Source organism: Podarcis melisellensis (assembly GCF_964234715.1).
Source record: "Podarcis melisellensis genome assembly, chromosome: 2".
NCBI lineage: Eukaryota > Metazoa > Chordata > Lepidosauria > Squamata > Lacertidae > Podarcis > Podarcis melisellensis.
In genome coordinates this window covers 60,037,796-60,052,925 of record NC_138529.1, presented here as the reverse complement: position 1 = coordinate 60,052,925, position 15,130 = coordinate 60,037,796, and the positions used below count along the sequence as shown (strand labels likewise).

The 15,130-nt window shown below is 39.5% G+C and overlaps 1 protein-coding gene across 3 annotated transcripts in view; it reads right to left on the bottom strand.

Annotated features, from left to right (window-relative positions):
* Positions 1-2,918: 2,918 nt before the first annotated feature.
* Positions 2,919-15,130, bottom strand: part of CNOT6 (CCR4-NOT transcription complex subunit 6) — a 36,697-nt gene continuing 24,485 nt past the window's right edge. For 2 of the 3 annotated variants that reach the window (XM_081900628.1, XM_081900627.1), the window contains 6 exons: positions 14,834-14,991; positions 11,686-11,840; positions 10,998-11,152; positions 9,315-9,545; positions 8,504-8,706; positions 2,919-6,939 (listed from right to left, as the gene is read on the bottom strand). In XM_081900628.1, coding sequence (XP_081756754.1) covers positions 6,727-6,939; positions 8,504-8,706; positions 9,315-9,545; positions 10,998-11,152; positions 11,686-11,840; positions 14,834-14,991 — 1,115 coding nt within the window. In that variant the 3' untranslated portion in view covers positions 2,919-6,726. The remainder of the gene's footprint in view (positions 6,940-8,503; positions 8,707-9,314; positions 9,546-10,997; positions 11,153-11,685; positions 11,841-14,833; positions 14,992-15,130) is intronic. The other variant, XM_081900626.1, reaches the window with a different exon arrangement.

Below are 15,130 nucleotides of genomic sequence, written 5' to 3'. Positions count from 1 at the left end.
TGATATTTCAGCAGGGTTGGGGAACCTGTAGTTCTTCGGCTGTTGTTGGGACTCCAGCTCCAATCAGCTCCAGGAAGCAGAAAAATGTGCAAGATACTTCATATAACCCTGAACCCTTCTGAGAGCTAGGCACTAAAGGCAGGATAAAGAACCTGTGGCTTTCCAGATGTTTCTGGACCACAACTCCCACCATCTCTAACCACTGGTCATGCTGGTGGGAACTGATGGGTGTTGGTGCCTAATGACATTTGGAGGTCCACAGATCCCCCCCTCTTGGGACAAAAGACATGCAAACACCATTTGCTGCCACTGGGCTATTTTCACTTCTTCATTCTTATGTCCTAAAGCTTAGCTACCAGGAACCATTTCAGGTATTGTGGCTGACCAGCAGCAGCTGTTTGTAATCATCTCTTGCAGAAGTTGGCTTGTCAACTAGCAAGGGTTTCCCGTTTAAGGAACCCTCTTTCACCAATGCCAAACGTGGTAACTGAGGTTGGAAGTAAACTGTGATTCTCTTGCACCCAAAAGTGCTGCTATCTTTGGGATGGTTCATGATATAGGAGTCCTGAGAGTGCTTCACTGCACGGCTAACACACCACAACGTATTTGGTGTGCAGTTGCCAGACCATTTCCAGAAGGTTCATATTGGCACAGAGATGTTTCTTTTAAAATAACTTCTGTTGCACGTTTTTTTCTGTTAAACATCTAAAGCAAGTATAATTATATATATTTTTGAAAAATCCATGTCACTTATACACTCAAGTAGTGATAAAAAAACCCCACCATTTTCATAGAGTTAGAAATAACCCTAGTCCTTTTAAGAAAGTTCTGCAAAAGAAATGACTCAGCTGCTAAAGCAACAGTGATCTCAAGCCACTGAGAGATGGATGTGGGCAGGAAAAGTCTAAGTAAAATATGAAGTTATTGCTCCATTTGAAACTGAAGAACCTGTCTGCAGGAAACACCACACTGGAGCAGCTGAATAAAGATCATATATAGGTTCTCTGCAAATATGTAAGTTTCAACATAGATGGAACATTTCTTTGCCGCTTGTGTTTTTAGAGGAGCTTCACCTATGTAGAAATCACACCTACATACACATTATGGATAATATTTGTGCTATTATGCACACTATAGGCCCCTGGAGAAATTTGAATTATAGTCCTCCGACAGAGGAAGAAAATACAGTGGTACCTTAGGTTATATATGCTTCAGGTTACAGACTCTGCTAACCCAAAAATATTATTTCGGGTTAAGAACTTTGCTTCAGGATGAGAACAGAAATCGTGATCCGGCGTCGCGGCGGCAGCGGGAGGCCCCATTAGCTACAGTGGTGCTTCAGGTTAAGAACAGTTTCAGGTTAAGAACGGACCTCCAGATCGAATTACAGTGGTACCTCGCAAGACGAAAGTTTTCCATTTTTTTGAGTCGTTCCGCAGGACGAATTTCCCTATGGGCTTGCTTCGCAAGACGAAACGTCTTGCGAGTTCTTGCGAGTTTGTTTCCTTTTTCTTAAAGCCGCTAATAGCCGTGCTTCGCAAGACGAAGAGACTCGCGGAATGGATTAATTTTGTCTTGTGAGGCACCACTGTAAGTTCTTAACACGATGTACCACTGCATTTAGTTCCTAAACATACTTGGTACTTGCTTTGCCTTATTTGGTACTGAAGAAATGTCAAGTCTTCCTCCCAAATATTTCAATACTTGTCCTTCCCTTTCACAACAGGTACTATTTCACCCATAAAAAACTGGGGGATCCTTTTCTACACACTAGTTTCTGGAAATGCATGCATGCACCTGTTGCTCCACCCACTTTTGCTTCTGGCCCCGCCCACCCCAATGGTGCAGCCCCTGGAAGGTTGTTTATGAGGGAATGTGGCCTTAAGGTTGAAAAAAGGTTCCCCACCTCTGCATTAGATCACGTCGGCAGCACTGGTCTTCGGTTCTGGATTGTGAAACCTAGTTTTGTAAAAGGATAAAGTAGCCAGACTGCATTCTGACATTTACTGGAACGCTAGAATAGGTTTTACCGAGGTATGCATGATAGTTACTTTCCAGCAGCTGCCTTCCCTTATTGTAACACATTCATTAAATAGCTCACCTGACTGTTAGTGGCATACCTGCAGGTCTTACTATCAGAACGAGTGTTATCCAAAATGTCAATTTTATACCCAAACCTCACTACAGTGGTACCTTGGGTTAAGTACTTAATTCATTCCGGAGGTCTGTACTTAACCTGAAACTGTTCTTAACCTGAAGCACCACTTTAGCTAATGGGGCCTCCTGCTGCCGCTGCACCGCCACCGCGAGATTTCTGTTCTCATCCTGAAGCAAAGTTCTTAACCAGAGGTAATATTTCTGGGTTAGCGGAGTCTGTAACCTGAAGCGTATGTAACCTGAGGTACCACTGTACACGAATGGCTGACTCAGATTTCTGAACAGATGGAGTTTGCCCACTTCCTTACTTGTGTTTTGCTGGCCAGTGGCAGCCATTTTGGGTGGAAACCATGAAGAGAAGGAACAAGATCAGACAAATCACAGATTAGAAATGTTCTCATGGGAAATTATGGAAAACCATCAGCTTGTTATGTGAAAGCTCACCTAATGAACAATTCCCTGGGAACACATTGTGTTCCGATAGTGGAACCTGCATGTCCTGCCCATCGGCTTTACCCGGGATCCTGAGAAAGTTTTTAATTCTCTTCGAGACAGAAAAGGAAAGCCTAGAGGCCAAGAAACTGGACAGGCCTGCACAGAGATCTCTGCTTCAGGACTGGACATGTGCTGCTTCCCATCTGCAGCATTATTCTATTTGCAGTCAGGACCAGGAATTAAACACTTAATGTAACAAGCAATCCCAGCGACCCTGTCTGTTTTACAGGTGGAGGTGAAAAAGGTAAATTAGACTTCAAAAGAAATTTGAAACAGATATTGAATTTATTGGTCAGCTATGAGTAGGAAAATACATTGGTAAAGAAAAAAAAGACAACCCTGTATATAAATATAATACTAGCTAGTTAAAATTTGACCAAGAAGAAAGTTCCACTGAAGAGAACAGTAAAAGCCCTTGTTTACCATCAGACCATTTTCAATTTCCCATTTATCTTATTGAAGAGCTGCCTATAGACAAATGCAACATTCTTTGAGCTTAGTGCAGATGATGTGCTGGTTTTTGTTTTTGTTTTTTTGTTAAACATATGGTAAACAAGAGTTAGTCCAGTGCATTACACGTTATACAGAAGTACTGTGAATAAAGACTAGGTATTCTAATTTTTAGATACTACTTAAGCATACCAAGATACCTACATTTTAAAAAAGCTTAGACAACCAAAAAGTATAGCAGGAGTTAACATATACTAAAACACTGAGTCAGGCTGGATGGGAAAAAACAGAGTCACTACATAAGCAGTAGTAAATTTGACTTGAAAAATTTGCAGTGCGATTAATTCTGCTGAAAATGTTAGTGCAATTATTTTGGCTTTGAGTTCTTTGCCCCATAGATAAAGTGGGAACTTGACATCTGAAGCTACTTTTAGACATTTAAGCCACAGCAGAATTCAAATAACTTTATCAGAGTTTTCAGATGCAAGTTTGCATCCTGAATGGATAGCTTTACAGTTGAGGCTTGAGCCCACAAATAAAAAAGGGACAGAATAATTACACACATTTCCTAGAGCTTTTTCTGTCACTGTCTTTAAAATAGAGAATCCCATATATTTTATATTTCCTGCTTAAATGCCACCATAATTGATTTTATCGCCTTAAGATCATTTTTATCTAAAAATGGGCAGGCTGTAGGTATTAGGTTTTTCAATATGTGACCATCCCTAGTCAGACATCTAGTTTGATTAAACTGGGGAATGGGGAAAGGGATCCTCATGCCCACCAATGCTCTACGTCCTTAAAAAATAATAATCATGTGATTACATTAAGAAACACTGAACATTTGTTATGGCAACATCCAAAGCTACCTTAAGATAAGTGTTAGGATTATTGGAAATTAGCATTTTGTGAACACATATAGTTTATTGCATTCATTTATGAAATGTATGAATTTGTTTGATGCAGAAAACTGTATTAAAAGTATGACTATTCTGATATTGACTGCCAGACACATTAGGTGCAACTTCTTATTCTGCAGAGATGCAGATTATTTCCTCAGCGTGTCACTTCAGTACTGTGGGATCTGACCAAAGGCTCACTGAAGGCAAGGGGGATCAGGTTTTTTATTTTTCTGAGCTCTCATACTTCAGTAATCTTATTATGCCAAACATGGAAAAGGAATTTCAAGTGCCCATAAATTGCAACATGTCCAGGCAAGAACAGAGTCCTTGAGTACATGAACGGGCTGTAACCTTTTAATGTGCTGCCATAAATTCATATAGATAGATATATATTTAAGATTGAACAAAGAAAGGTGAAAACGCATGTGTAAAGCTTAAACCTTTAGGATTTACCAAGTGCACTCAAGCTCCAGCTTAAAAGGAAAAATTAATCCCTTCTAAGGAATATAAAATGAATAAGTGCTTCCCTTCCATAAAGCTTTCTGGACATACAATTAAATAATCCAGATAATCAGGAAACAAAATAGGTTGCTGAGTATGACAAGCTAAATTGGCTCCATTGCCACTGAAAATTGTCATGATGCACATTACCAACACATTGTTAAGGAAACATGAGTAAAACACCTTTTATTCACACTTGTACAAAATAACCCCCAAACCCAAAAAACAAGAACAGAAAAAGCAACATTACTAATTGAATCTACTACATCAATTATTACCAGCATTCCGATGTACTGATTATAAACTGGACATGTTTGGTGTTTGCACAACTAAAAAAACATGTAACAAAAGAAAAATCAGGTCCTAGACAAGGATTCAAGATCTGGACTTTTCCTTCTAAAAATTTTTAAACGCTTGTTTGCTAAACATGAACTTGTTGCAATTTTATTGTATTCTTTAAAACAAAATGGTCGCGCACTTCTAAGTGCCTATAGTTTCTTTATAAAATTTTCAATCATTATTACCCATTTTTTAATTCATTATATTCAGAATTTCTCAATTCAAGAAAGAGCTTTTGTTTCTCTGCCTGCAGTTGAAACAAAAGCAGTTTGACCAAGTTCTCTCTCTAAATAAGAAACAGACTTATTAATGAAGGTATGTTTGCTAAGGATTAGATAGAATTTCCCTTTTATGGACAGATTTTTTTTATATATATATATTTATATATACCGTATATATACTTGGCTTTCAAACACTAATGGCACTATGAGGGCATACTACAACCTTGGTTTCGTTGACACTTTGTAGAATAGGACTTGGTCACTTTAATGCTCGATCTGAAATGTTGTCTAGGGAACCTGTACTGAAAATGCATCTCTAGTTACACTGCTTCATAGAACAGAAGACGGTATACTTTTAGCTTCAAGGAATGACGACCGAGGAATGACTGAGGAAGATGCTCCAACTGAAAGGGGACTTCACATGATAGTATTAAGTGGAGAGGGGAGAACAAATCAAACAAACAGCATTGTGCAATGACACTGAAAGAAGCAGTGCATGGGTATCAGAAGCTTAGAATTTGTGTACCCACCATCTGACGTGTTCAAAAAGTGATATTCAACGCTTCGCAAAGGAAAAAAAAATAGATGCCACAGCTTATACAAAAGTATCTTCATAAAATTTTCACAAAATGTTAACATTATTTTAAAAAAATAAAAGAGGATGCACAGGTTCTCTCTGCATGCACAGGCAGTGCTAATTGAGAACAAAATGAAGCAGGCACAGTGGAGATAGGAAACGAGTGACTTGACACAGAAACTAAGAAGCTTTCAACACAATATTCTGCCCTTCCACTTCGGGCAGAAAAAGGTTAGAATGTAGATATCGATAAGGGCTATCAATCCACAAAGCCTAATCAGTCACTGCTTAGCTTATCTGTTCCGAGAACAAGTTTGCGCTGTTGCTTTAAGTTAAAAGAAAGAAAGAAATGAATGTATGTTAACTAGCTTGAAGGAATTTTTTATCATTTAACCAAATTTAGATTTAAAAGCAGTGTTCTCAATTTTAAAAAAATGAAGTAGTACATAAGGGCTAAAAACCCTAACAGTGCAAATCATTAGCAGAGAAAGCCTGCTGCAACTTCTTTTACAAGCTGGCCTTTATAACACATGAAACAGATAAAAATTTAGCCTTAGTTTACAATACAATCATTTTCCAAATCTGGTTGGTTTTTTTTAAAGTACAAAATCTCATAAATCAGGTTTTCTGTTGTTCATATACAATCAATAAAGGCTAAATTCAAATTCTATATTTTACAAACAAACAAGTCTGAAAAAGAAGGGAGTGAAGTATGGAAGAATGGTCTTTTGATGTTTTACTACTGGCCTCAAAAAGTAGTGCTACAGATATCTGTGCGAAGAGAATTTATTATAGTAATTCCCTATTTTCAAGGCATGAAATATTACATTGGATAGAACAGGTTACTTGTAACAAATCTAAGAGAGGTGCCAACGCACCAGTCCCTGTCTAACAGTAAATAAAGCATGTTGGGCTCAGAATTGTGTGTCTGATAGCACCTGGCTTTTACTATTTCTTTATGAAATAATTAGATTTAAAATTAAGATCATTAAGAAAGATCCCTGTTGGCCATACCTCACTCCTCTATATTCAGATTTTACAATTTTACAAATCAGACTGAGGTTGCCCTCTAAAATGTACTTGACTACCTCCTGCTAGGCAGATGGATTCCATTTACCGGGGGCAGGAAAGGCAGCACCAGCTCCAGTTGTGCAAAAAGTGAGAAGTGGTCAGAAGGAATGAGCGGGTGTGGACAGCCACTTATATTGTTCTCTATTAGCCAATGGTGATCCAAAGGTCCCAGGATGCCAAGAATATTCAGCTGAGGTTTAGAGTAGAAGATGTAGTCAATAATACCCTTTTGAAAAGAGAGAAAATGGAGTGAGTATTTTCAGAAATGGAAGACACACAACTGGAAGCAATTTCAACTGATATCAGGTATGAACTTCAGTAATCACATAACTCTAGTGCTGAAGCACCTCCCTGACTACGGTCATGGTCCCAAGGCAAATTCAGGTGCCTAAATGGTATGGATCCCAGACACACTGAGGACCACTTGTTCTCATATGATTCTATCCTACTTTTAAAAGACATCTGAAGGCAGCCCTGTTTAGGGAAGTTTTTACTGTTTAATGCTGTATTGTGTTTTTAATATTCGACTGGGAGCCGCCCAGAGTGGCTGGGAAAACCCAGCCAGATGGGTGGGGTATAAATAACAGCCCAAACAAAAGTTCCAGAAAGAATGGGGGAAATATAGAAAATATTTTAAAAAGCAGTGCCCCCAAATAAATACCTGGTTTTGTTTTGATTAACTTGGAAAAATCATAAAAATAATTCAAAAAAGAGACAGTTTAGAAGGAGAAAATAGAAAACTGGGTACAGGATGAAGGAAGTCGAGAAAGAAGAATTTGGAATGAAAATATGGTATATATAGGTGACAATTTTCTTCTTTTATTTTTTGTTTTACTGTTTGGTTCTGTTTTACTGTCTTGTTTGTTTTGCTTTGGGGGGTCAAGGGTAGTGGTTTGTTCTGTTTTTGTTGTTGGTGTAAATGATTTATGTTCTAAATGATTTCAATAAAATTAATAATAATAATAATAATTCTCTGAGTTTGAAAAGAGATGCAATGTCCTGCTTCAGATTTCATCATGCTCAAAGCAAGTCCATTTCTACAGCTGCCCCAGAACTGTGAAATGCCCCTTTTCAGGCTATAGGTTTAGTATTACCCCTTCTAGTGTTCTGGCAGCAGCTTACTGTAAGATAGTCTTGTTGCAACATGAGCTCTTTTCATGGTCATTTATGCTTTGCCTTGCCCTTGATTTCACTGTGGATTTTATGTTCTTGTTGTCTGTTTTATTTAGATGCTAACACACTTATTGTAACATACTTTATGACAACTTGCCTTAGAAAGCTGGATATAAATAAATAAAGCTGGGTAAATAAATGATTTTTAAAAATGTGTTATTTGTTTTACTGTCAACCGCTATAAAATCACTGAATGATAGGAGAGAAACTCTGAGATAATTCTTAAAGAGTTAGTTATCATAAGGTGTTCACATGCTGTGCTACTGAGATTCACATATATTGCTTGTTAATACCTCTGAAGAGGCAATACTACCCCTAGGAATTATTGTGTAAAGTTAGGCAACTTTTCAGTCACCACCTTCCCATGGCCATGGGCCTCTTAAGCACAAGCAATGGCTACTGCTGTTGAGCTGTTTCCTGTGACTGGGAGAGAATCCTTTTCAATTATCAGCCTGCTTTCCTCTCTTCAAAAGTGCTTCCAAAACTTAATACCTGACAATTAATTTGTTACTAACCCTTCCATTTTTGTTTTAATACTTCATCAAACATCTTGCACACCTATGCTGCATAAGCAATAAAACAGTAATAGTGCAATGGGAATTTATTTCAACTCTCACCTTGAAATCAAATGTGTAATTCGTATAAGGCATTAGGCCATTCTCATAGGCACTCTTCAACTTGAAACCATGAGTAATCCTTCCATTGGTGGTTCCATTTTTCCCATTACAACTGAAGTTAGTGAGACTTTCATTGTATCTCAGTTCCTTAAAATCTTTATGGTTTGTCTCCACTCCACCGGTACTCAAATATTCAACCACACCTAGGGCAAAGGAAATATTTTTTTAAAAAACAACAAGCAACCTATCCCTCTTAAGTAGTATTACATTCATGATGGATGATCCATCTCATAGTACAATCCACCCCCCCATGCACTCACTCTCTTGGCTGGAATTTAGGGATCATAAGATTTGATTAAGGGTGAAGTGTTAGACTAGACGTCTCTGATTTAATGGTGGTAAACTTCCAGCTCACAGGGGTCCTAATTTGTCCTGTGAGGCTGTTTCCCTAAAATCATGCTCACCTGCCATTATATGTGGGCAAATAAAGACATGGCTGCAATGGAACAATTGAGAGCTTGAAGCGGGCATGCAACTGTTTCTTGGCAAGCAGACTCTCTCTTGGCACACACAGGGAACACAGGGAGTCTGAGCCGGGGAGCCCTTCATGAGGAACTCACTAGTGCAGCCAAGAGGGCTTTCGGTGTCTATCAGCTGGTGAGCTCTGAGAGCCATCCCTCAAGTTCATTTCTGCACAGCCTTCAAAATGGCTCTGTGAGCCTCTTTCACTATCAAGTTTTATTCAACTTCCAGCAGTTTCAGCAAATGTGGTGTTACAACACTTCAGCAAGTGGAATACGGCTGCACTTACCTGAATCTGGCAGAGAATTCAGATCTGCACACAATACAAGTGGAATTGTTGCATGTTCTCCCGAAATACCAGGCTTGAGACTCCGAGAGGCTTTGTCTATTATGTTCCTCACCTCAGAAAGGAACATCATGGTCTGAACCAGCTTCACATCAGAATACTCCGGGTCCCAGTGCATGTGTGCATTTGCCACAAGGACCAGCTGTTTATCCATTCCTGGGTGTGGCTTGCCTGCTAAAATGGAAAATAAAAAACTCTTCAGAAAACAGCAGCGATACTTCACTACGTAGGTTGCATTGGTGAAAAGGGCTTTAAAAATACTGCTAAAGAGATATATCAAACTAATCAGCAGTAATTAACTGGGACTTTACAATTACAGGATTCCTTATCTCAATCAGCCATTTTATGAGTTTAAAACAAAAAAGGGCTCTGTGCTCCCTCTGCTGGCTTTATTGCATTATCGACATGATAATGAACAGCTACTGTAATGGACTGCAAATAAGTTCTAAGCTACTATATATACAATTTTCTAGCAAACATAATATGCATTTTAACTGTAGTATTTGTCAGTCATTACCCTTTCCCCATACAGCAATAAAGACAAGTACCACACAAAATAGTTCTGCAATCTAGACAGATACTGTTTGCAGTGACAAAGTGTATTAGTATATCCTTAACTGAAAATACAGGCTACATTCATCACCTGCAAATAGTTTGTCATCCATACTAAGCTAAGCAGCATCTTTACCACAGATGTACGCAAATACTAGGCAGTCAAAGGAACAAATCATGGCCAGTAGGAAAGCAGAGACATGGAGATGAGAAAATACTGATGACTTAGAAATCTTTTTCTAGCCTCAAGAATCTTCACATCTCCTCATTCCACTTTGACCCCATTTCACTTCCCTTTTAAACTAAAACCATTTTTTTTAAAAATGGGGGGTGTTTACAGTACATTTTAAAAGTTGTATTGACAGGTAAAGTAAAGGTAAAGGGACCCCTGACCATTAGGTCCAGTCATGACCGACTCTGGGGTTGCGGTGCTCATTTCACTTTATTGGCCGAGGGAGCCGGTATTTGTCCGCAGACAGCTTCTGGGCCATGTGGCCAGCATGACTAAGCCGCTTCTGGTGAACCAGAGCAGCTCACGGAAACGGCATTTACCTTCCCACTGGCGCGGTACCTGTTTATCTACTTGCACTTTGACGTGCTTTCGAACTGCTAGGTTGGCAGGAGCAGGGATCGAACAACGGGAGCTCACCCCATCACGGGGATTCGAACCACTGACCTTCTAATCAGCAAGTCCTAGGCTCAGTGATTTAACCCACAGTGCCACCCGCGTCCCTGTATTGACAGGTAGATGCATGAAAAACCATTCTCCAGTTTGGGGAAGCATAACTACTCCACATACACCTTAAACAGTATGCAAAAAATTTAGCTGGTGGTGGGCAAAAACAAATTTTGTGGTTAAGCAACTGTCTGCATCTCCTTGAAGGTTTTTCATGTCACACTAAGTTCTCAAAGTTAGAAGTAGAGACTTCTCCTATCCATTGGGTATGAGTTTCAGTCACCAGAACTGGTAGATAAACCAGTTCTCAACTCTTTTCCAAAGCAGCAAAGGGTATGTGTGTACATGCGGAAGAAGGCTGCAGAGTCCAGTCGAAAACTGGATTTGCATTTACTTACATGACATTTCTATTAACTCCTTTCGTAGCTCTAGCAACACAGCAACTCCAATGTTGTCTTTTGTCATTACTCTGTTCAGCATTGCTTCTGATCCTTCTGAGTTTGCCATAGCCAGCTGATTAAATTCAACAGTATGCTTCTGAACCAAGGTGAACCTGAAAGCAATTTAAAGCAAGATCTGCACTAACACCGTATTTTTCATTTTATCACAATATGATTCACATATTCTATCTGCACAGCTGACAGAAATTAGGTAACTAGACTATATTCACAATGTGAATATAATGGCTGTGACAGCTTACCACAACTGTGGCCATCATAAATGCTTGAACACATACAAGCCAACATCCAGACATTTTCTTAAATAAATATAACCATTACTATTCACCATTCCACCAAAAGCTGTGAACTATTACGAGAATTCATAGGAGGCCACTACTTTATTCATATTTCATGAATGAACAATTTTACTACTCAAGTTACCTAGTCCTAAACAGCCAAAGTATTGATAGGCTCCCCAAATTACTGAAATAATCCTTTTGCAACAAGAATTTATAGTATAATGACACGAAATACACTGAAAACAAAGCTATAGGACTGCCTCTGGTTTCATAGAGGATTAAAAACTGATGTTGCTGTGCAACCTCATTCACTGTAGCCAAAGAACAAGATACAAGTTTTATCTTACTTTTCTGTCTTGAAAAATATTGCACAACCATCAACATGTTTTCTCTCTTGTTCTGACATTGTCCTAGCTCTGGATTTCGGACTGAAGAATCCGTTGTATCCACGCTCTTTCAATTCTGCTAGGAAAAAACTGTAGTACTGCTCAGTTTCAACCTCCTAAAATGTAAGACAGTGCAAGAATTAGGTGAACTATCAAATGCACAATGCAACTTTTAAAAAGAAAATGAATTCAAGTCTCCCAATGAAGATCAAGTCTCTTCTGGATACCCCTTTAAAGCAGGACTCTGAAGTTATGTCCATTGAGAAAGTATAATGTGAAAAGACAGCAACTGAAATAATGGGGGAGAAGAACTAGTGTTACATTTTATTTTACTGATATGTATGTAGACATATGCCTTCCTGTAGAACAGCTTATGTGGGACTCTGACTTGTCTGCCAACCATACACAATACAGTAGGAACAAAGCAGCAGCAGGAACCCATCATCAGCGTACCTCCCTTCAGGATAGAGAGCCTAACACAGGAATAGCTAACATTTTTGACCAGAGAGCTTTGAGGCTCACATGCCATCAATGGGTGTGACCAATGCTACACATGCACCATAAATACACCACAAGTACACACACCTTCCTGTTTCCTGAGCCTCTAAGAGCTTCTAACAATACTGTTGCACCCAAGGGAGAAGCGGTGCTTTTCAAAGATAAAAATATGCACCTGATTTCAAAAGACAGTTGCAGATTACTAAAAACAGCATTGTGAGCCAGGTTCAACCCATAGCATAGCTAACAGTCTGGGATGACCTGATGCTAGAAGACTGTTCAAGCTAGTTGATGTACTGTCAAAACACCTAGGGAACAGATCACTGGTGGGTCATGTAAGCTGCTCTGAGCTTTCTAAGGAAGAGTGGGATACCTCCATCTGGAGATGGGGGACACAAGGAGCTGCAATGGGAAAGAGGAGTCTGTGAAAGTCAACTACCCCCTTCTGCCGGCAGAAGTGTCACATGATTCAAACTCCACTCAGCGGATGCTCCAAGTCAATATAACAAGCAGTCATCAGATGACATTACTGTGAAATGAATTAAGCCACAACACCAGTCCAGAATAAAATGTGCCATTTTAGCATGCCTGCAAAGCATGTATCTCAGGATGAGTGAAATAGTAAGAACAGTCATAGAGACACTGTCAGCTGATCTGGCAGTTTCCCCTCCCCTCCATCTAAATAGTGACTGATGGAAACAGTCTAAAATTCAAAAGGCACCACATATCCGAGGACACAATGAAGTAAGCAATTAAATTTAGTGTATTTTTCATCTTTGTTGGAAGCCGCCCAGAGTGGCTGGGGAAACCCAGCCAGATAGGCGGGGTACAAATAATAAATTATTATTATAAAATTATTATTAAATTAAATATAAAAGTAGAACAGTTGGAAGTTTATAGGGTATATAAAGGACCCAGTGCAGAAGACTGTTGAGAACAGTAATAGTACAAAGTCACAAAAATATTTGTTTGAAAAATCCCAATTAAACTTTATCCCTGCCAAGCTATTAAATCTGGAGCCCACAGAAAATCAGATGCCATGGTCACTGAACTCATTTCCACAAAATCATCATCTTGAGTCAAACATTAAGTGAACCCTAACAATTGTATTAAAGAATTCAGAGTACATTAAGGCAAAGGTAAAGGGACCCCTGACCATTAGCTCCAGTCATGGCCAACTCTGGGGTTGCGGCGCTCATCTCGCTTTATTGGTCGAGGGAGCCGGCGTACAGCTTCCAGGTCAGGTGGCCAGCATGACTAAGCCGCTTCTGGCGAACCAGAGCAGCGCACGGAAATGCTGTTTACCTTCCCGCTGGAGCGGTACCTATTTATCTACTTGCATTCTGACGTGCTTTCAAACTGCTAGGTTGGCAGGAGCAGGGACCGAGCAACGGGAACTCACACGGGTGGCGCTGTGGGTTAAACCACAGAGCCTAGGATTTGCCAATCTGAAGGTTGGCGGTTTGAATCCCCGGAATGGTCAGGGGTCCCTTTACCTTTACTTTACCACCTGCGTCCCTTCAGAGTACATTAACAACTGTAAAAACAATCTTGCAATTACTTAATACTAGTAGCAATACTGAGTTTTTCTGTGACCAAAATGGGCAGCTTTAAGAACTCAAGGAGCAAAAATATAAGGCATCCACATGCAACTATCTTCAACAGCTAGAGAACCTGCAATTAGTAGAAACCCTTCCACAAATTCAGATGCAGCAACCAGCAGCTTCCAGGGAACACTACAGTACAAATATATTAAACACCAAAATTCTCTGCTATGCACAAAATTCTTTGTTACACTCTGCTACACGCAATAAAAATAGTGTGTAGCAGAGTCCTTCAGAAAAGGTAATCCGAACAGAAGATACACACTAGGCTAGTTCAGAGACAGAAGTATGTCCACAACACTAGGAAAAACAACCAGGTCAGAATGCAAGAAACTGCATATTTTAAGTAACAATGGAAGGGAGGAAAAGACAATGGAAGGAGGGGAACATACAGAAGGGAGGAAAGGGGAAAATACCTGGACAGAGTTGTGACCCATTTTAACAGCAATTTACATATTTTATATACATTTTTGATCGATTGTTGCCCACCTCAAGCTCTTAAAGACAGGACAGGCTATGATCTTTAATAAACAGAACAGAATTTCCCTGGCTTGGTGAAATGTCTATTGGCCAGCAGGGTTGACCCTAATTCCTGTTTTCTGCTTCAAGGCCCGTGTAATCCCTGGCAGAAAAGCTCTGCAACTCTTTTCACTGCATCTGTTGGTTTGGCACGTCATCTGCAGCCACGTAACCCAGCCTTCTAACAGATGGGAGAGCAAATGAATCTCGACACAGGGATGATAAATCAGGAAGCGACTCTCACTGGGTGGGTGGGGAGTAAAGACAACAACAAATATTTAAGCTTCATAGGCATCCTTTACTAGTCCCCTATTCATTTTACTGTATTATTGGAATTTCATCCAAATAGTTCTCAGAGCAGGCTTAAGAGGATATTATAGGGGTCTTGTAATGATTCACATCTTATATGTAGGAAGAAAACTGCTTAAGTTAAAAACGTTTTAAAATGGATGCATACATAAACAAAAAAGAACAAAGTCATTTCTCACCTGAAGACTTATGATGTCTGCATTACAGCTTAAGATTTCCTGCATAATAGCCTTTTTTCTGTATTCCCAGTTCAATGCCCATGATGGGCAGTAGCCATATAGCTGCCGAGTAGCATATTTATCACAGAGGACATTGTAACACATGACAGAAAACAGGGCTGCAATATAAGAGTTTTACTTAGACAGAGAAATTGTCTGTTTTAAACATACATTTTTCACTTTCCCTTTAAATAAGTTGATCAGCTTTAGGCTTTGCTTACTTTAGCTCCAAGATATATTTGAGCAGCTGACCTGTAA